The sequence below is a fragment of the Piliocolobus tephrosceles genome, chromosome 5, assembly GCF_002776525.5.
Source record: "Piliocolobus tephrosceles isolate RC106 chromosome 5, ASM277652v3, whole genome shotgun sequence".
Classification (NCBI taxonomy): domain Eukaryota; kingdom Metazoa; phylum Chordata; class Mammalia; order Primates; family Cercopithecidae; genus Piliocolobus; species Piliocolobus tephrosceles.
Genome location: NC_045438.1, coordinates 34,713,760 through 34,735,570, shown reverse-complemented (window position 1 = coordinate 34,735,570; position 21,811 = coordinate 34,713,760). Strand labels below are relative to the sequence as shown.

The 21,811-nt window shown below is 37.4% G+C and overlaps 1 protein-coding gene across 2 annotated transcripts in view; it reads right to left on the bottom strand.

Annotated features, from left to right (window-relative positions):
* Positions 1–21,811, bottom strand: part of PDE7B (phosphodiesterase 7B) — a 342,996-nt gene that overhangs the window by 223,923 nt on the left and 97,262 nt on the right. Inside the window, exon 2 of one of the 2 annotated variants that reach the window (XM_026455008.1) lies at positions 18,638–18,698. In XM_026455008.1, the coding sequence (XP_026310793.1) occupies positions 18,638–18,698 (61 nt within the window). Of the gene's footprint in view, positions 1–18,637; positions 18,720–21,811 lie in introns of those variants that run through there. The other variant, XM_026455007.1, reaches the window with a different exon arrangement.

Here is a 21,811-nt window from a genome sequence, read left to right as displayed (position 1 = left end):
CTCCCACAATTCCCATGTGTCATGGGAGGGAACCACTGGGAGGTAACTGAATCATAAGGGCAAGTCTTTCCCATGCTGTTCTCATGATAGTGAATAAGTCTCATAAGATCTGACGGTTTTATAAAGGGGAGTTTCCCTGCACAAGTTCTCTCTTGCCTGCCACCATGTAAGACATGCCTTTTGTCTTCTGCCATGATTGTGAGGCCTCCCCAGCCATGTGGAACTGTGAGCCCATTAAACCTCTTTTTCTTTATAAATTACCCAATCTTGGGTATGTCTTTATCAGCAGCTTGAGAACAGATTAATACACTCAGCTTTAGCCACACTCATTCCTTTCTGTTTCTTGGGTTCTCCAGGCTCACTCCTGCTCCAGGGCTTTGGTAGGTGCTGCGCCTTCTACCGAGGACACTTGCTACAGATCCTGCTACTCCTGAGCAAGCAGATCCTTGCTCACCTTCTCAAATCTGCACCCTCACCTCCGCCTCTACCACTGTTACTCCATTCCTCACAGATACTTCTGCTTTATTTTATAGTCCATCACCTTCTAAAACAATGCAATATCTAATTTATTTATTTGCTTATTTATTTATTTTTGAGATGGAGTTTCACTCTTTTTGCTCAGGCTGGAGTGCAATGGCAAAATCTCTGTTCACTGCAACCTCCACTTTCTCCCACGTTCAAGTGATTCCCCTGCCTCAGCCTCTCAAGTAGCTGGGATTATAGGCATGTGCCACCATACCCAGCTAATTTTGCATTTTTAGTAGAGATGGGGTTTCACCATGTTGGCCAGGTTGGTCTCAAACTCCTGACCTCAGGTGATCCACCCACCTCAGGCTCCCAAAGTGCTGGGATTACAGGCGTGAGCCACTGCACCCAGCCTGCAATATCTAATTTAGTTTTTTATACTGTTTACTGTCCATTTACTGCATCCCCCACATCCTACCAGAATCTAAGCTCCTGGGACATAAGTTTTGTCTGTTGTATTCACTGCTGTTTTTCTGGTGCCTAGAAGAGTGCACCTATTTGGTTGGAACTCAATACCTACTTTTATTGTACAAATCCATCATTATCAGATCATATAGTGATAGAATATTATATAAGCTCTAGATTATCCAGGCTCAGAGTATAAGCAAAATATTATACAAATCAACTTTTTCCTTATCATTAATTTATAATTGTACATTAGAAATCCTAGTATATGACTGTTACTTGACACTGCTCTTCGGAGTCACAATGATTATGGGTGCAATAAAGACACTACATACTTTTGGGAAGCCACTGAGTTTCCTTCCAGTATGATGGTTTACTTTAAAAATGAACCCAAGGGCCGGGCACGGTGGCTTATGCCTCCAATCCCAGCACTTTAGGAGGCTGAGGTGGGCAGATCACCTGAGGTCAGGAGTTCGAGACCAGCCTAGCCAATATGGTGAAACCTTGTCTCTACTAAAAATATAAAAATTAGCCAGGCATGGTGGCATGCACCTGTAGTCCCAGCTACTCAGGAGGCTGAGGTGGGATACTCACTTGAACCCTGGCGGTGGAGGTTGCAGTGAGCCGAGATTGCACCACTGACTCCAGCTTGGGTGACAGAGCAAGATCCCATCTCAAAAAAAAAAAAAAAAAAAAAAAAAAAAAAAAAAAAAAAAAAAAAAAGACCCAGAAAAAGCTTTTTATTTTAAAAACAAGTGCTCACAACACATTTTAATTTTCCAATGAGAGAACAATGAACTAGATGATGGAGCCTGAACAAAGACTCTCCTGCCTCTTGGTCCTCGGGAAAGTTCTACAACAGGTTGCTGTCCCTCAACAACCTTACAGGGCCTCTTTAGAGCTCACTGGACCTCAGCTGCACACTGCTCTCAGCTTTTTCCCCCATTTCTTTTTATCCCCTTTTAGAGAAAAAACAGAAGCAGAGGTAACCCACTTCATTAAAAATAGAAAAAAGCCACTCTAAAGACAAATCAAGTATAAAAAGAATTCCCCGAGGAGGGAAGTGTTCTAAGGATGAGATTGCCAATCATTTCCTTTCTATGTTTTTTTTTCTTTAAAGTTACGAACAGGTTACTTCTTTTTCATGTTTATTTTTTTCTATTATGAAAGTAATACATGTTGATGGTAGAAAAGCTGTAAAATGCAGGAAAAAATATGACGAATCAAACCAAATTAAAGTTTTTCCTACCACTTAAGGTTCTATACACACATGCACATATAAATAACCACTCATCTTTGGAAAATCACACTGTATTTGTAGTTCTTTATAGAGTTTTCTATCAGCAGGATCTTCATATATTTGAGGCAGACTTTAGGACGCTCAGAGTTATGTAGCATTTCTGTCTGTTTATTCTCTGAACAGTGAAAGTAAACTAATTGGTTGCACAAATTAACTGTACCTTTATTCCCTCAGACAAAACTGTGCTTTTTGGGTCCAATTTGAGAAGAAAGGAAGAAAATAGAGATCTTGAACTTGGAAATGTACAATCGCCTTTTGTTTGTTTCTTAGCTTAATGAAAACTGCAAATTCTCCTGGCATAATTGAAACATGTATTGACAACACCTTGAGGGTGTCTCTGAGGCAGAGGCAGGCTGTGTCTCTGTGTGTGTATGTGCACATGCATGTGTGTGCACTAGTGCATCTGTGTTACATGTTTCAATTTTGAGAACCTCAGAAAGTTCCAGTGCTTTATTCTATATTATTTGATATCATTTGTGCAATGAGCTCTCACCCATCCCTACTGCAACAGACTCTTAGTGTGTTAGTTCTGGAAGGTTTCCATTTGCCGCAGAACCACAAACCTCAGTTGCTTGACTTTCTTATTGTTTTGCAACTTCTGTGCTATGTCATGGGCTGCATGTCAATGGGCGGCATGTTGATCTATGATACAAGGTACTGGATTTTTGTGTCACGTGCCCTCTGCAAAAGGATGGCTGATCGCAGGAATTCCATTTGTCTGGGGTCAGGTGAATTTGTGAGAGAGGTTTAATAAAAGCCCTGACTCATCTCTAAGATGCAGCAACTGATGTAGTAGTTTACCTTAAGGCAGAGTTACAGTCACAACCACCTCTCTATTTATGCATATTCCACCATGGGAGTAAGTTATCAAAACCTTGACACTTGGGAGATGTAGGTTTTAGTAATGCAAATGACAATAAGAAATATTCTTTGTACTCTTAGAAATCAGAGAAATAACCTAAAATCTCTTTTATTAGAAAAATGAATGACCACACTTTGTTGAACATTTGGAAAATATAAAGAGACAAAAAAAAAAAAAAAAAAAGGGAAATAAAAAATACGCATGATTTTACCACCTGGAAGCAAAAACACTTCTTGAGTTTTTTTTTTTATTGGAAATTTACAATTCTTGCATTCAACTCAATTCTGATACTAGCTAATGGTGACCCTCTTATCTCCACCTGAGCATACTCAGTACTGAGAGAAACTGATTTAAAAAAAAAGGCCAATTGGAAACACTTTGCTGTTTCATTCCTAGAGCAAGTACGTATAAAGTCCATGAGAACAACATGTGAGGGTTAAGTTTAGAAATGCTAGGCTGTATGATTTCATAGGAAAGGATTAAACTATTGATTTTTCCAAATATGATGCCTTAACTATTATTTTTTAAGTCTTTTAAGTCTTTGTTTTTTTAGGACAAAATTGAAAGGAAGGTGAAGAAATTTCCCATATACGCCCCACACCACACATCACAAGCTTTCCCATTGTCAACCTCCCCCATCAGAGTGGTCCATTTGTTATAATTGATGAACCTTCATTGACACATCATTATCAACCAATGTCCACAGTTTACATCACGGTTCACTCTTGATGTTGTATGTTCTACAGACAAATGTATCTACCATTACAGTATCATACAGAATATTTTAACTGCCCTACACATCTTCTGTGTTCCTCTTATTCAGCCCTCCCCCCTTAATCATAACTTTTCATGTTATAACTTTAGACCTGTAAAATATAGTTAATTGTATATTTTGTTGAGGAAGAAAAAATGGAAATTAATTAGGTCAATGGAAAAGAGTTTTTATTTATGAACCAGGGTTTTGTTTATAGTTCCCTGTGGGTGAGCAAGCACTTATTAAGATCCTTTGTGGGACATTTACTTTCAAGCGTTCAACAAAGAATAACTATTAACTCAGTTTATGCAACGAACTTCATCAACTCTTTAATGCTCATGGATAATCAACAAATAAAATTTACTCATTTTATTACTACCATCATCAACCTGATGATTTGTTTACTTAAATGATAATCATGATCTTCATTAGAGGCTATTACATAAAATGTTTTTATTGAGTCAAATGATGAATTATGGATTCTAACTTTTACTTAAGGTAATCATCAAGTGTTAAATTATTTGTGGGACTTTCGTACACAGCTGGTAGGAGGATAAATTAGTATAGCCGGTTTGGAAGACTTTTTGGCAGAATCAATTAAAGCTGAACTACATACACACACACACACACACACACACACACACACACACACACACACACACAGACAATGACCCAACAATTGCAATCTGCAATTCTAGGTAGATACTTAAAAGAATGTGTGTAATTTTGTGTATAAGACGACATGTACAAGAATATTTATACACTATAGTGGTAATCAGCAATCTGTTTCTGTGAAGGGACACATAGCGTATATGTTAGGTACTGGGGATCAGATGGTCTCTATCATGACTAAATTCTACCATTTTGTAGCATAAAAACAGCCATAGGCAATATGTAAATGAATGGACACGGCTGTGTTCTAATCAAACAGGCAACAGGTCAGGTGTAGCCCATGAGCTGCGACTTGCTGACTTCTGTTCTACAGCAAAAGAAACAAACAAAAGAATGAACTACATCTATATGCAGCAGCATGCATGAATCTCAGACAGTGTTGAGTGAAAGAAGGCAGACAGGACAAAGAATATACTCTTTAATTTCATCTAAATAAATTTCAAAATTAGTGAATGGTGATAGAATTCAGTGCATCAGAATGGAATCTTTGGGAGGTAAAGTCTAGGAGGAGGTATGAAGGAAACTATCTGTATTGATCTGGGTGGTTTTAAACAGATACATTAACTTTGTAAAAATTCATTGAGTTGCACTTAAAAACTAGGTATTTCTCAAAATTTAAGCAATATTTCAATTAAAAAGTTAAAAACCCCACTTTTATCAAAATAAACTAATAGCTAAATAAATGAATAGCAAGAGAAATAGAGGTGCCAATAAGTATATAAACTACCATTTCAGTTGTTGAGGCTATTGATAAATATAAGCTGACACATGTGTATGCACATTGTTGGTTCATGCTTACTAATGTTAAATACAGTAATTGAACATTTTCTCTCTTAAAGATGCTGATATTTGAAACTGATCTTCTAAGAAACTTTTCCATAGGAAAGTAAACAAAATAAGCATGGCAGTCACATGTTTTGTTTTTAGTTAAACACTTCTCCATTTTCAACAGTACAATTGCTACAGGGGAAGAATCTTTTATTTATTGTTATGTCCTAGAAATTTACACAAATTTGTAAGGTCACATGTCAGAGATCTGTCCATTGAATTTCTAGAACCCTAGGAAGTAGACAAGTCTGGGAGAAGAGTTATCATCTCCCTCTTACTTGAACTGCAACCTTAAAGTCCTATGAAAGCAATATTTGAAAGAACTAAGTCCTTTCAGATATTCAGAGATTTGCTTAAGATTCTGTTATGAAGGTCAAGATGAGAGAATCACTTGAGCCCAGGAGTTAGAGAGCAACCTCGGCAAGATGGTGAAACCCCATCTGTACAAAAAATATAAAAATTAGCCGGGTGTGGTGGTGCACACCTGTAGTCCCAGGTACTTGGGATGCTCAGGTGAGAGGATTGCTTAAGCCCAGGAATTCCAGGAGGCAGTGAGCTATAATCACACTACTGCACTTCAGCCTGGGCAACAAAGTGAGACCCTGTCTCCAATAACGTAAACTTTTTTTTTTTTTTAAAAGACTCCGTGATATTCCAAATGTCTGTTAAATTATACAAAACGTGATCATAGTTATTCATATACTGTTACCCAGAGTCCTCCTGGCATTTCATTGGTCAACCTTCTTATAAACATGATTCATGAGAAAATATTTTTCCTGACACAAAGAGTGAAATAGCAGACAAAATAAGGTACCTATCCATAGACTGCCTGGTGTGATTAGTTATTAACAAACCCATTCTATAAACAATGCAATAATTCAGGAATATGATGTTAATTTTTTCCTCAGAAACAAGGAAAATGTATTTTTGAGTTCAATATACACTTTCAAGATGTCCAATTTCTTTTTCAAATACTTGATTTTCTAAAAGAAGAGAAAATATTGAAATGCCTTTTCCTGAAATTTACATCTCTATATAAATTTTAGAAAGCAGTTTGACATAGTAACTCCTTTCTTGTATTTACTATTCATATTCCACAATGCTCAGATTTGTAGTATATGATTATCATTGCAAAAATGAGGATGGTGCTATTCACCAACTTCATGGAATTCTATATCCTATTAGCATTTCTGGCACTATTTTCTTATATTTCAGAATGTCAGGTCCTCGTTTAGAATGAATTTTTCTGTTGTGTCACAAAGAACTAGAGCTCCCCGAATCCCAGAATTTAGGTAAAGCTAAAATGGCAATGTACAAGATTTCATGTTAACTATCTCATTAAATTACAAGTCAGAAAATGTAAAAAATGTTGACTACAAATCAAATGTATTAGGCTCATATGTGGTTCGCTACTTTGAAGTAGGCAAAAAAATTCTACACATTTGGTTTTCATTTATAAATATCCTTAGATTTTGCCTGTAAGGTTTTTATAGTAAGAAATAATCATTAATCTTGATAGTGTTCATGTTAGACTCACAAAAGTTGAAAACATGCATTATTCAGTCAGAGGGGAAAATGTTGGGTTTATGAAAACTGAGCTTACTATACCATCAGCTAGCTACTTCTTTGGAATGGATCTCTTGGTAAGGAAACAAAATATCTTTTGGCAATTAGATATGAAAAAGAAATGCTACAGTTCAAAGATAGCAATTGATATAATGAGAACAAGTATCTATTTAATACTTCAAAATTTGTTCTTGTGCATCCTTTGTAATACACATAATTTGTCTCATTCTGAAAATTTCTATATTTTGTGAATATTTATAATCTATAAATATTAGAAAACCTTGTATATTCACAGTTGTTGAGACAGGTGGTTTGAGATTGGCAGGTTGAGATCTCACAAACCTATATAAATAATTTGTTTAAAAAATATGAATTTACAATGAAATATAATCTATTCTTCTTCCAATAAAAAGCCTAACGTTGTTTTGAGACCAAAATTAAAAGTGACATTGTCTCTGGAACATTATAAAAAGTACAGTTTTATGTATGCAAAGATTCCTAGATGGACTCATCTTGAAAGAAAGAAGCAACACCAGGGCCTATCGTGGGGAGGGGGGAGGGGGGAGGGATTGCACTGGGAGTTATACCTGATGTAAATGACGAGTTGATGGGTGCAGCACACCAACATGGCACAAGTATACATATGTAACAAACCTGCACGTTATGCACATCTACCCCAGAACTTAAAGTATATAAAAAAAAAATTTATAGAAGGGGAAAATGAACCAGAAGTAGAGAGGATGAGGAAGAAGAGGCAGTTTTTTAAATTTTTATTGAGACAGAGTCTTGCTCTGTCACCCAGGTTGGAGTGCAGTGGTATGATCTCGGCTCACTGCAACCTCTGCCTCCTGGGCTCAAGTGATTCTCGTGCCTCAACCTCCTGAGTAGTTGGGATTAGAGGCACATGCCACCACACCCGGATAGTTTTTTGTATTTTAGTAGAGATGGGATTTTGCCATGTTGGCCAGGCTGGTCTCGAACTCCTGAGCTCAGGTGATCTGCCCACCTCGGCCTCCCAAAATGCTGGGATTATAGGTGTGAACCACTGTTTCTGGCCATAAGAGGCAGTTTTGATGTGATTGGGCAGGGGTGGGCCCAGCTCAGGGGACATAGGTACTCCCAGAGCTCAAATGGCTTAGCACCTTTGGTTTCCTTCACAAAGTGGGAGGTGGATGTAGAGGCATCACCTTTTAGGCCAAGACAGGTCAAAAAATAACCTTCTAGAGTCACTATGCATGGTGGGAGAACGTTAGGGGTGAATATGTAACCTTACACATTTCTTCTACCTTCATCAGGAATTATTTTTTGTGTTTTCTTGGAATTCTAGGCCAACACTGGGTGCTAGAAAACTAGATCAGAGACCTACTGCTTGGAATGTGAAGGCTCATTGGAGAAATAGAGAAGTAACTTCACATGTACAATAGCAGGGAGAGGGATTTGTGAATTGGGGTCAAGGCATCCCCTTGCAGGTTACCTTGGGTGGCCATAGGAAAAGGACTGGGAAGCAGTTAAGGAGAATAAAGGGAAGGATCTTTATGAGCATGGAGCAGTTACTCTTTTGAAATGAGAGTTGAGAACACTTAGTTTGTCTTTTCTTTTCTTTTTTTTTAATTTTAAAGAATAGGCCTGGATATTTAGCATCTAACTCAGCTGGGTCCTCAAAACTGGTCCACATTTTTTTTAAACACCTCTATTCAGTTTTTAAAATTTCTTGTAACATTAGTTTTGAATTAACCTAGTTCTGCATGCCTGCATTCACCTGTTCCTCTCCTTAAGGCTCATCAGAACACGATATTTCCTTCTTAAAAAGAAGGGAAGTGATCAGATGGAAAATCTCCCAGCTCTTCCTAGCCGCACCCAGGCACACCTGTCTCCATCTCCATGCTTCCTCTCCCATGGGGACCATCTTCTCACAATTGCAGGTTTAAGGCTCACAACTACTCCCTTTCTCTTCATAAAACTTCAGCCAGTTCTTCTCCTCTCTCCTTTCACCATCGAAACATTCTCAAATCCTTCCTATCCTAAGAAACTGTTCCTGATTGCAGACTTTGAGAGGTACTGTCATATCCCCCATCCCTCTTTCTTACTTTTCTTTCTTTCTCTTGCTTCCTTTCTTTCTCTCTTTCTCTTTCCTTTTCTCTTTCCCTCCCTCCCTTCCTCTTTTCTTTTCTCCTTTCCTTTCCTTTCTTCCTTCCTTTCTCTTTCTCTCTTTCTCTCTCTCTTTTTTTTTTTTGACACGATCTTGCTCTGTCACCCAGACTGGAGTGTGCAGTGGTGCCATCATTTCACTGCAACCTCAACCTCCTGGGCTCAATGCATCCTCCCACCTCAGCCTCCTGAAAAGGTGAGACTACAGGCACGTGCCATAACCTCAGGCTAATTTTTGTATTTTTTGTAGAGGTGTAGTCTTGCTATGTTGCCTAGGCTGGTTTGGAATTCCTGGGCTCAAGTGATCTGCCTGCTTTGGCCTCCCAAAGTGCTGAGATTACAGGCATAAGCCACTGCACCCAGCCCTCTCAGACCAATTTCTTGACAGAGGAGTGCCTTCAGCTCCCTGTGGCCTAGCTCCATGCTACCCACCTCACCCCACCTTCTGCTGCTGATGCTCTTGCTGTTGTTACCTTCAGGTTGCTAAGTCCAAGCAACACTTTTTTTTTTTTTGACTTCTATAAATTTTTTTTTCTTTTTTTCTTTCTTTTTTTTTTTTTATTATACTTTAAGTTCTAGGGTACATGTGCATAACGTGCAGGTTTGTTACATATGTATACATGTGCCATGTTGGTGTGCTGCACCCATCAACTCGTCAGCACCCATCAATTCATCATTTATATCAGGTATAACTCCCCAATGCAATCCCTCCCCGCTCCCCCCTCCCCATGATAGGCCCCATTGTGTGATGTTCCCCTTCCCGAGTCCAAGTGAACTCATTGTTCAGTTCCCACCTATGAGTGAGAACATGCGGTGTTTGGTTTTCTCTTCTTGTGATAGTTTGCTAAGGATCAAGCAATACTTTTTAGGCTTGATCTCATTTGACTTCTACAGTATTTTACGTTTGTATCATGCCCCACCTTTTGAAACTCTCTCCTCTTGGCTAAGATGGCAAAGATACCATTCTCTCCTTTTCGTTTATCTTTCTGTCCACTCTATTTTATTCTCCTGCCTATTTAGGCTTCCATAGGCTCCTTTTGAACCTGACCAACCCTTTGGGGGATGCTTCTGGGCATTCCAAAGCACAACCTCATCTCACTCCTCACCTTTCCCTGGGTGATCTCATTCCTGTCATATCGTGACCACTACTGACTTGTAGATCCCTCTTCTGAGCTGCGCTGCACTGGAGAGTTCCTTGGACACCTCAAATTTACTGTGACTAAAATTTAACCTCTCCCCACTGCCCCACCACATGCAAAGTCAATTATCTCAGACTCTTCTTTGCAGGACAGGGCAGTACCTTGATCTGTTTAATAACATTTCATACACTCAACCCATTGTAGAGTTCTATCACGCTCTTGAAAAGTTTCCTTTACTTTGTGCCTTCTGTTCTCTCTGACACTGTCTCAATTCAGGTAGGACTCATCATTTCTCACCTGATAGATACTACTGTTCCCTAAACTAGTCTCTCTTCAGCTTGTCCTCCTCCTGTGTATTCTCTACTCTAACCAGATGATCTGTCTAAAGTATGCATCTCACCTTATAGCTCCTCTGCTTAAACATCCTTCGATGGTTATTTGTCCTATTATAAGGCTCTTCATAATCTCTCCTGCCTTCCTCTCCACACTCGATTGTCTTATCTCATTCCTCTTATTCTATTTTCCAGGCATAAAGACTTTCTTACAGTTTTTAGTTGGTCACATTAAGCTGCCGGTACCTGTTGCTCTTAGAAATACCAACAACACCTTTCTCAATGGGCTGTCCTCAGTGCAAGCTCCAGGGCTGTCTGGAGCTTCTTTTTGACACTCAGCTCCTTACCACGTCTTGCACAAGGCCTTTCCTGACACCACAGCACCCTTCCCCTTCCCATAAGACCTGGCCTCTCCTGCTTGTGGTTTATCATGCTATGTTGTCATTGTTTGTGTGGTTGTCCCTGTGTCACTAGATTGGGAGCTTGCTGAGGATAGAATTTCAATGTCTTTGCATCCCTACTCTGGCACACAATGTGTATCTATAAAGCGTTTCTTGATTGAACATGTTTTCTCAAGTATAGTTTTGTGTAAGGCTGATGGGTCTCATTGAATTCCCTCTTTCTACCTTCAGACAGAAAATGAAGCTAATTCAATACAAGACTGACACTTCTATCACTTTTGGGCTTGGCAACATCAGTTCTGATAGTTTGGACTTTGCTTGTGTTGTTATTCTGCAGCTGCTCTCGTCTGAGCCCTGGCTTCCAGCTGGATTCAAAAATGAGGTGTTCTATTGCTGTGGAAATGCTGCAACCTTCCACGGAAAGCAACCTTCAAGCTAGGAAACTTGTTTTTCTTACGCAAAACAATATTGACTTCCAAAAGTTTAAAAGGCAGTAGGATAATGTAGAATGCCTTGTAAACCTCAAGGTGAAATAATTTTCTGTATATTCCCATAAACATGGGAAGACAAAATAATGGGCCTCTTCCTGTATGTTCAGCACAATGCTCCATCTGCCCAAGAATATACTCTGTGGCAACAGGGATCCTACCTTGCTCATTATTATATCAGCTTTCAGAGTACTCCTAGCAGAGCGTTGGGCATTCAGCAGTGCTCAATGAATACTTGTTAATCTCCCTCTTAGGATAGCTCCTCATTGGCTATTTGAAGAGAACCACTCTTTCTTATCTTGTAACCTGGAGTAGTGTGCTTGGGAAGCCACCAGTTAGTTCATGTAGGAGCTGACCCATGGCTTTGGCTATGTTAGCAGAGGGTTTTAAATACTAGGCCAACGCATCTTTGACACACTCAGGAGATGCACTCCGGATGACTCTGCTGTTCTCACAAACACATCAGCATGTATCCATTCAGCAAATAGTGAGTTCCTCTTAGGGGCTGGGCCGCTAGATGTTCCAGATGTTGGATACTCAACAGTGAATGAAATGGAGTCCTTACTTCTGTGATAATCACATTCTGCATGTATTGGTGTGTTGCAGGGCAAGACTGGGGGACAACAATGGACAAATAGAAAATATGTCCTTTACTGATAAGTGCAATGAAAAGTAAAACAAGACAGAGTCTTGGGTGAGTGATGGGGAATGATGCTCCCATCATCCTCCCTTGGGAATATCTAGGTTCCCTTTACTCTCTTTGGGCAGAGTAAGAAAATATCAATTAGCAATTTTGTTGTCTGAGCATGCATATAGAGAGAGTGAATTCATGAATCCAAGTGACAGCAATGAAGAGCTTTGAAAGTGTAAGTTAAAATTAATTCAAATTCCTGAGGCATTCTAATCTTAATAAATCAAAATCAAGCAACTTGAAAACTTCTGTCTTTCAACACAGACTTTACTTGTAAAGTCAAGTGCACGCAAAATAATCTTTACAATAATCTTTCTTTCATAACCTATGAGGATAATATGTTTATTACTCAATTGCTAACATGCACTTGAAAATACCTGTTCACTTGAACCAAATTGAGATCGTTTAATATTTAAAATCTACAATACTGTCAATTTGCATATAAAAATACTACTAATATAAAATGAAGTGCAAGGACTTAGAAAAAATCGAGTATTACTATTAATAAAAATACTTATATTTATAGTACTTCTAAAAGTTCACTGAATGTTTTAATATTTATTGTCATGTAATCCTCAACAGACTTAATAAGGTAGACAATAATATTGTTATTATTGTTTATTATTCAATTTTAGACAAAAGTGAACAGATCTACAAACCCCTAAATGACACGCCTCTGCTCACACAATTATTAGCTGGTACCAGGTCTTTCAATGCCTTCTTTCTACACCACCACAGTGGCCTACTTTGATACCAAATCTTATTTTGCCTTAAAACAGATTGTGTATTATTTTTTAAGAAACAATATATAGGTCTCATAGGTGTCCACATGCAATAACCAAAAGCTGAAGCAAGTGATAAGAGCAAAATGTAAATATAAAATAACTCCCAACTTCATTAGGTGATAAAGTTCCAAAAAAGTGAAGAAAACCATTTTTCTCTACTGTCACAGTTGAAAATATTGTCTTGTTTCTTAATAAAATACTATAATATTTGATATCAAGAGGAAAAATAGAATTAACATGCTTTTTAAAAAAATCAAACCAGAATTCAGGTCATCAGATACACATTGGGTTAAATATGCATTGGTTTAAAATTACTTAATTTCACAAGTAGCTGATGAATGGCTGTACTTCATACTACCTAGTACCTAGGAGCTTATAGAGTATTCTCTGATACGCTATAACTAAATGGAAAAGACTCTCTAAGTAACTAAATAAAAGAGACCAGAACTCTCTTTTGTCTGGTACTTCTGTCCTTTTTAGGGCCAATGATGACAGGCAAGCTCTCTATAATCAGGTCTCAAATTTCTTTTCAATTTATTCTTTCATCTACCTCGTAGCCTGAAACACTGCCCCAGAAACACTCCCCAGTTTATCTCCAGGCTTTTGAGAGTGGTCTGGCATCCATCTAGAGTGCTGCCATGCTCTCAACTTTCATATCTAAATAGATGAGTCTTCACATCCCTGCTATATGCACTCTCTCCATGTTTTGAAGTCCGAATATATTTTATCTTTATTTCTTCTGTAGCATTTATCAGTCGAGTTGGTGTTGCATACATTGGGCTTCAGTACCTGAATCTCTTGCTGAACAATAAACCCTCTAAGGGGAGACTCTATGCCCCACTGGTCTTTGGATTCCCAATGCTAAGCACATGACCTTGTAGATGCTTGGTGTACACCCAATTAATAAAAATTAGATGAAAGTCTCGTTCTACCCTGGAGGTACCATGCAATTTTGAAGAATGTGTTTAATATTTTAAAAAATTGTCCTTACATTTATATAATGTTTTAGCTTTTCAATTGCTTTTCTCAACACCATTGGTGTCATCAGCAATAATTTTTTATTAGCTTATTTGTATTTGCTTATTATCAATTTTTACATTTTCAATTATTTATCATTTATGCATCAACTTATTGATGCATACACAATATTTAGGGCAGACATCATAATAGGCTTCTCCTCATAGAACATCTCATTCTGTCACCAAAAAAACCCCTGGGCTAGGAAGGACAGATGTTTTTATTTCCACTTTGCAGGAAAACTATGAATTGAATCCTAGAGAGATGAAGCAACTTCTATGAGTACACGGCTAATTTTTCAGAGCTAGTGTTACAAAGCAAGTCCCTCTATGCCTATGTTAAGTGTTAATAAAATATTGATTTTCTGGTGTTCTGTTATTCTGAAAATTAGCAATCATTTAAATAATTTATAATAATTTTCAACTAGAAAACTGACTAATATGAATACTCCCTTGTAAGTTATGTCAGGTAAAAAAGTGCCTATTGTACATTCCCATAGTCATAACACTCATCAGCACGAAAGAAATCATACACGAGACAAAAACAGGGCCACTGAAAATTTCAAATTAAAAAAATTAAACCTTGATAAAGAGGATGGAGAAATTGAGCCAACAAAATATCATAAATTAAAAATTAAGGTTTATAATTTGAAAAAGTCCCACTCTAATAACAAGAAAAAGAGGAAATACAAAGAAGCACTAAATCTGCTCAGGAATTTCTCTTTGGAAGTTTCTTTTCCGATGATTTATCATTTCACAGAGCAAGGTTCACAAATGAACAAAGAAGTGAATCAACATTGATCATTTTACATAATTTCTTTAAATACTCTTGGTTCTTTTTGCCCAACAGTTTTCATTATGCTTTTTTTCATTATGCTTTTTTGTAAACTCTTTTTTGTTACTTGCCATACTTCATGCATTAACTATACAATGAGAGATAATGTCCCTTCCACTTCCTCTTTCTTTTAGTATCTGTTCATGAGACCTGAAGAAGGTAAAAGTCTTGCTATACAGTTGTATATCCATTGATGTAATTATATAAACTTCTGAGACAATTTGAACTTGAGTGAAATCTTATGGCTAAATTCATAAAAAGGAAGGTGGAGAGGGGAGGACAGGGAGGCAGAAGCTCTATGCACATTGCCCTAAGCTGAAGGAAAGAAGAAAGCAACATTTATTACAATTTGGTGTTTAACTTGATCATCCACATTTGCTCTCTGAACAATTGTAAGGAATAAATAGTTAACACTCCGTGTAGTCAGCTCTGCAGTACACCTGTATTTACCTTCCTATCCAACATGAGTTATTCACCTGAAGCCAGAAATAATTCCCTACTAGACCCATACATGACAGTAGTTTGGTTCCATTTAAAGCTGCATTGAATTCGGCGCACCAGAGTAACTCAAGGTGAATTTTACACTTATGTCTCATTTAACAGAATGAGTCAGAAGTGTGATTTTCAGTAAGAATGACTTATTCGTGGAAGTCGTGAGGTAGACAACTCAAAGCATGAAAACAGTACTTTTCAGAATGATCTGGGGACTCGCCAGTGGAAGAGAAGGAAATGCAAATGGAGTCTCCGGCTAGTGACCCTTCTCCATATTCCACCCCAACTGTGCTGAAACCAGTACACAGCTGGGATCCAGCAGGCACCCAAGCCTGGAGCATGTGCAGGCAGAAAGGGAGGTTTCCAGGGGAGTGAGCCAAGGGCTTGACTAGTTAAAGATGAGGATGTCTCAGGTTGGCCCACATCAGGGATCTGAATATTGAGGTGGCCCCATGTATTTGGTTTTTTCATTTCGAAATTTTGATTTATTCATAAAAATGTTATAAAATTACCTGCAAAAATAAAAACTACATTTGTGGTTGGCAGTGCTTATAAAACACAATAGTCCCTTATAATATCAGAGACTCCTTATACCTTGTTGTGTGAGATGTAAAGTTTTCTCAAAAAATGCTTTAGAAAATCATAAGAACATTACTTGGGATTCCTTTTGAAGATAGCAACAAACTAATTAATACCTTAGATAGTGGTGAAGAAGTGCTTTTTGTGTTAATATAGATGTTCTTTCTTGAAGAAATACAAGATGTGGGCTCAGTTTTAGGGACTTATGTGCTTATAACTTGATTTCTCTTGTTTAAGTGAATAAACCATTAAACTTCTTTCTTTTATCATCTAGGATCATTTTGCTGTGAAGTGGCAGTCCTTGGGCTTCAGGTGAATATATGTTAATGGTGGGGTTGATCTATGTGTATTGATATCCATAATGATTTTATTTTGGTATTCTTCCATCTAAGATTTCAAAGGACTTCATTAGTGTCTGAATTAAAAGTTGCAGCAATTCTCTTAAAAAATCTAAACCTTCTTAAATATAAGCTCCTCAAGGGCACAATTTTCACTATGTGAGCAACTCAAACTCACTAGGCATAATATTAACTTTGAACACTCATTATTTACTGTCTATCTTAAAGGTAAAATGTATACTTGTTCTTGCTATGTGTCCTGAGACTAGTAAAAACTTCCATTCTCACGGTTCCTTTTATTATTATTTAGTTCTGTATTATGAAGAAAAGGGAAATCTAACAAACTAATGAAATCTACAAGGTTAATAACCAGAAGCTTAATTAAAATTCTTTTATTGCTAGAGATATATTTTGAAAGATAGAGCTTCTCTCAATTTACTTAGAATAAATGGCCTAATTATGTAAGGTGTTTGGGATAATTTCACCTGCCACATAGTAAATGCTCAATTAACTGTAATTATTATGACAGTGGTAGCAACATAAAACTGATTTATATAAATATATTTCTAATTTTAGAATTTTGTGCAATCTGGCAGATTCATTAGAGACACATTTGGCGGTCAGGATTGCTTTCTGGCAGCTATATAGACCATACTATATAATCTAGAAGAGATGGAAAGATAACTGATCTTACTTTAAGTGAATTCAAATCTATAGGCAGTAGTAGAAAGTCTCTTGCTCTTCTCCTAGCTATAAATTAATCAAGCAACTTACATGGAAGACAGGACACAGAAACATTCAGTCAAAATAGATGATGTATTCATGTGCTTAAAATGATCATGAGTTAAACATTGATTCAAGTTACTAGACCAGGTGAAAGCTACAATCAAATAATATTTCAGTGGTAGTAAGTACCTGCAGTATTAGACCATTTGCCTCAATTTCCTTATTTGTGAAATGAAGATAGCAATAGCACCAACCTCATCTTGTTACTGTGGAAAATTAAATGAGTTAATTATTGACTAGATTATTTGATGTGGTGGTAAGACAATTTCCCAAATCCAAAATTGGGACACATGGCTTGACAAAGGATTATTTCTGCTTTCATCTGTATCTGTTTTGTCTGCCTGTCTGTCTGTCTGTCTATCTATCTATCTATCTATCTATCTATCTATCTAGTACCTGAAATATTAGAACTTTGGAGACATTGTCATTTCACACTTTCAAGGGGAAGGAATATTGGATATTTGAAATGGGTATATGGATGCAATACTATATTCTTTGTTCATGTGCTTCTAGTAAAAAGTTCATTTTTCAATGGATGTATTCCTATATATCCACCATCTTAATTAAAATAAAAACATAGAACTGCAAAGAGAGATTTAAAAATTAGTAAAGAATTTAAGAAAGATTAGAAGGGTAGAAAAATATGATGTCTGGTTTTTGTTTGTTTCTTAAGTCATGTACCACCTTTGATTATTTGTTACATGATTATTTCGAATTATAAATTACCAAGATCTTCGCCTGCCTCTATTTATCTTGCTGTCTGTTTTTCACCAATAATCTAGACTGTCAATATATGAAGTGGGCAGAGCAAATGGAAAATGCTAAAACGAATATTTTTTCTTTGCTTATTAATATAGTTCAAAGTTAGAATCTACAAAGGTAAAAATTTGGTGAAAATAAAGTTTAGAAATTATTTTTATTTATCCATGCTACTGTTTACTTTTATTACTATAATGAATTGCAACTTTATTGGACATAGTTTAGTGGCTTAAATAAGATCTAAACACTAGACCTAAGATTTTACTGTTCAGAAACTTTCATATCATGATTTGAACCATTTCTCACTTTGAGGTTAAGTGCATCACTTATATTCTCTATAATTGTTTCCAACCTATATAATGAGGAAAATAATACCAACTTCATTACCTAACAGTACATATTAAAAGAGTTTGTCAAAGGCATTGATGATATATCGTCCTACAAGAACACATGATTATTCATTACAATGTTGCTATTTTGTTACAAATGCTGTGTGGATAATAGTTGTGCTGACTTCAGATTACGGTACTTTAAATATACATTTCTTCCAGGAATTCTAAGTAAGGGTTTTGCGCTGTGATGTAAGGACTTAATAATTTACTTATCTATCTTATCATCCATCTTTGGTTTAGGAATTACCTTTTCATCATAGCTGCCTGAATACAAACCACCTAATTCTATGTTATGCTAATGATCCAAGAAAAATTTTGAAACACTCAGAAGCACGGTCCTTGACTGACTAATTAAAAAAATCAAAATCTTTTCTCATCATCAAGTGTTACACATATAAATGTGTTACAGCTGCCTATATACCCATAAAAGAACCTATCAGCCTCTTCAAAATGGAATGAGAGACAGTCAAAAAGGCAACAGAACAACGATAACTCCACATGACATCAACATGCTTAATATATTTAAAATGAGAAGCCTTCTTACCCAGCATGCAAACACATTTGGCATTCTGATCGGGGTTCTCAAACAAGATTTCGCCACACCTCTGAAATAGAAAGATAGCCATGGTTATTTTAAGATTTCCTATCAAGACTCCCAAGGCAATATATCCATGTGACCTGACATTACCATAACATTATTCTACTTTTGTTTTCATTGGTTACCTGAGTCTAGGAACTTATGTCATGAGCAGAGACTGGCCTGGTAGTAAAATATTTGAGGGATAAGTTGGAATAGATTGTTTCTGCATGCCTTATGCCCCTGCATGAAGCTGATTCTGTGTACTCCTATGTGAAGTCATGACTAGAGATGCACTTGGTTTGAAACAGTTTCTATTTCGGTGGAAGATATGCAATCTATTAGGCCCAATAATCTGTGGCTAATTATTCTCAAAGTTGGTCCTTATTCATCTCTCATATTATTCTACACTACCCACTCTGCAAAGCAGAGATACTATCAAGCATAAAGCTAGGTGGCCTGTACTTTATCTCTCTGAACTTGGAAGGAAAAACAGGTAGATAAATAATGAAAAACTGGCATTCATAATGCTTTTCCTGAACTCACAGACTCACAGAAATATCAACTTTCTTATCTGTCTTAGTTTTAACTTGCTTGTTAAAACTTTTGTGCAAGGTAAATTCCTGTAGAGATACAATCAGTTATTTAAGAACAGGCCACATTTGTATGATGAATATATTGACGAAGCGTTAGTACTTGAATATATACATAAATCTTTCAAATCAATGAGAACATAATAATCTATCAGAAAAATGGATAAAGGACGTGAGAAAGCAATTTATAGAAGAGGAAAAATCTGAATGGTCAATAAACACAGAAAACATATTTAACCATAGCTGTGATCAGAAGCAAGCAAATTAAAGATAAAATGAGGTTTATTTTCAACTCAACAATTTCACAAAATTTAGAAGTCTGCCAATAACAAGTGTTTTCAAGACTGTAGAGAAATGGATACTCTCACACATTGTGGGATGGAGTATAAAATGATACAATCGCTTTAGAAAAAAATTTGCAAAATCCAGAAAAGATGAAATGTTCATACTCTATGACATAGCAAGTTGTCTTCTAGATTTATAACTAGAGAAATTTCATATAAAACTTTAATGTCTTGGTACAAAACAGATAAATAAGTGTTTATTCATGCAATGAATAATGAAGCATCAAATTTAGGGTAGGGGAAGAAATGCTGAGAAATGAAATGTTGGAGGGCACACTGGGGCTAGCAATTTTTTCTGTAATGATGTGTCCCTTAAATTCTTCTCTGAATGTTTTCCTTCATTTCAAATATTTTGAAATAAGAATTGTCCTCATATTCACAACTCTGAATATAAAAATGGCCCTTTGCACAATACATCTCTGCACCTGTCTTCCTTGAGACACCATTTGGTAGCAGACTGGACTGTCTTCATCAATAACTTGTTCTCACTACATATTTCCTTTGCCCTTAAGGAGACTGAAGATGAGCTACATTCATTGGTTTTCCTCTTTCTTTTACTGTTCACAACTTGGTTAATTCCACTCCCATCAATCTTTGTTGTATCTATACGTTATACATTATAAGACAAAGTAATTTAAGGGGAAAAAAATTCCTGGATGTGAGAATTCATGTTCTTCACACCTGATTACGACATCCTCTGGTACAAAGGGGGGCAAGTTGAGAGGAGAAAGGATGATGCTGTTACATTCAAGTCAATCCATTTTTTTTAAGGTGGCCTACATTACATGGAGGAGCTGGACAGCTGGTTCAGTGATGTGAAAAGAAAGAAAGCTGCTTTTGTGGGTCAAGAGGCCTGACCGTGGAGGAAGGAGGTTGGATGCAACTTAAGGTGGCAAAAGAGCATTGAGTTCTCAATGGAGATCCTACATCTTGAGCTTTCTTCCCAGCTACTCTGCTCACCTCATGTCATATTTATCATGTCACCTAATCTCTTCATGCTTCAGTTCTTTGTAAGTAAACGTGGGGATGCCAATGTATGCCACCAAGTCAGGTCAGAGAAGCAAATGTGAGGACTAATGACCCATGGAGTCTGATCATACTGTTTGTTCCTATTTTGTTGTTTTGGCAGACATTAAACCTTTTCAAATTACTAGGATGCATTTTCTGCATTACCTGCATTTTAAAGTGATATTTTTTGACCTGAAAGTGTTAATATTTTAAAATGAAGGATCAGAGGTTTCCAAAAACATTTTAAACTTCTTGGCAAAACAAAGTGCTAGGAAGCTCTATCAATTCACATTCTGCATCCTACAAGGAAACAACTCCAGGACCCTAGGGTGCTCCCCTGCCATTTGCTAAGGATGAAGTCCAGACATGTGCTGTGAAGGAAGAGCTTTCCTACTTTCCTTGTAGGGCCTCTAGGGGCTGGGGTTGATGGGTTGAGGTTTCATAACATCTCTTTGCTACCATAGCCCAAGGGCAGTCTTATATGTGCCACTCAACTGGCAAATTGGTGTGAATAGGGGCACAGGAGCTGGGGTCTTGCTCTCTTTCTTGGCCATAAACAAATTCAGGAGGAGTTTTTGAAACTCCTGTGAAGCATGTATTCCTTAACAGTCATGGCCTGCCTGGGTTCACTGGCCAGACAAGCTCATCACCAAGTAGCAAGAACAGGTGTGGTGGCCCTTCCAATGACAATGCGGTGGTTCTCTTCCTTGTCTTCATCTCCCTGGAGGTCTGGGAAATTGCAGAGGCACCTTCACCTAGCTCTTTAATTGCCCTGTTTTGTAAAGTTACCTGATGATGGTAACAGATTTGAAAGCAATACCCGAGGGAATCTGATTGTTCTCAGGGCTTAAAAGAAACCAGTTTCTTTCTAGTGCTTTTTCCTATTGATGCCAGTGTTTATCCAGCCTTTGCTGCCAGGCTCCTGCTTGCTGTGCAACCCAGGGTGATGACCCAGTTTACGAGATTAATTGGGCTAAGCCACAGGGTCTAAGTTTCAGAAAACTGCAGGATCTGCCCTGGGGGAATGTCTTGTGCCCTGCTGGGTTCTCGGGTGCTGTAACACTTCTCCTTCTATGCTCTAGTCAAACTTGCTGGGAGTCCCCATCCAAGCACCGTGCTGCCAGGTGACCCTGACTTTGTACCTGGTGCTGCTCACCAGGATTCTGTCTAATTCCTCAGGATCCAATCTCTCCTTA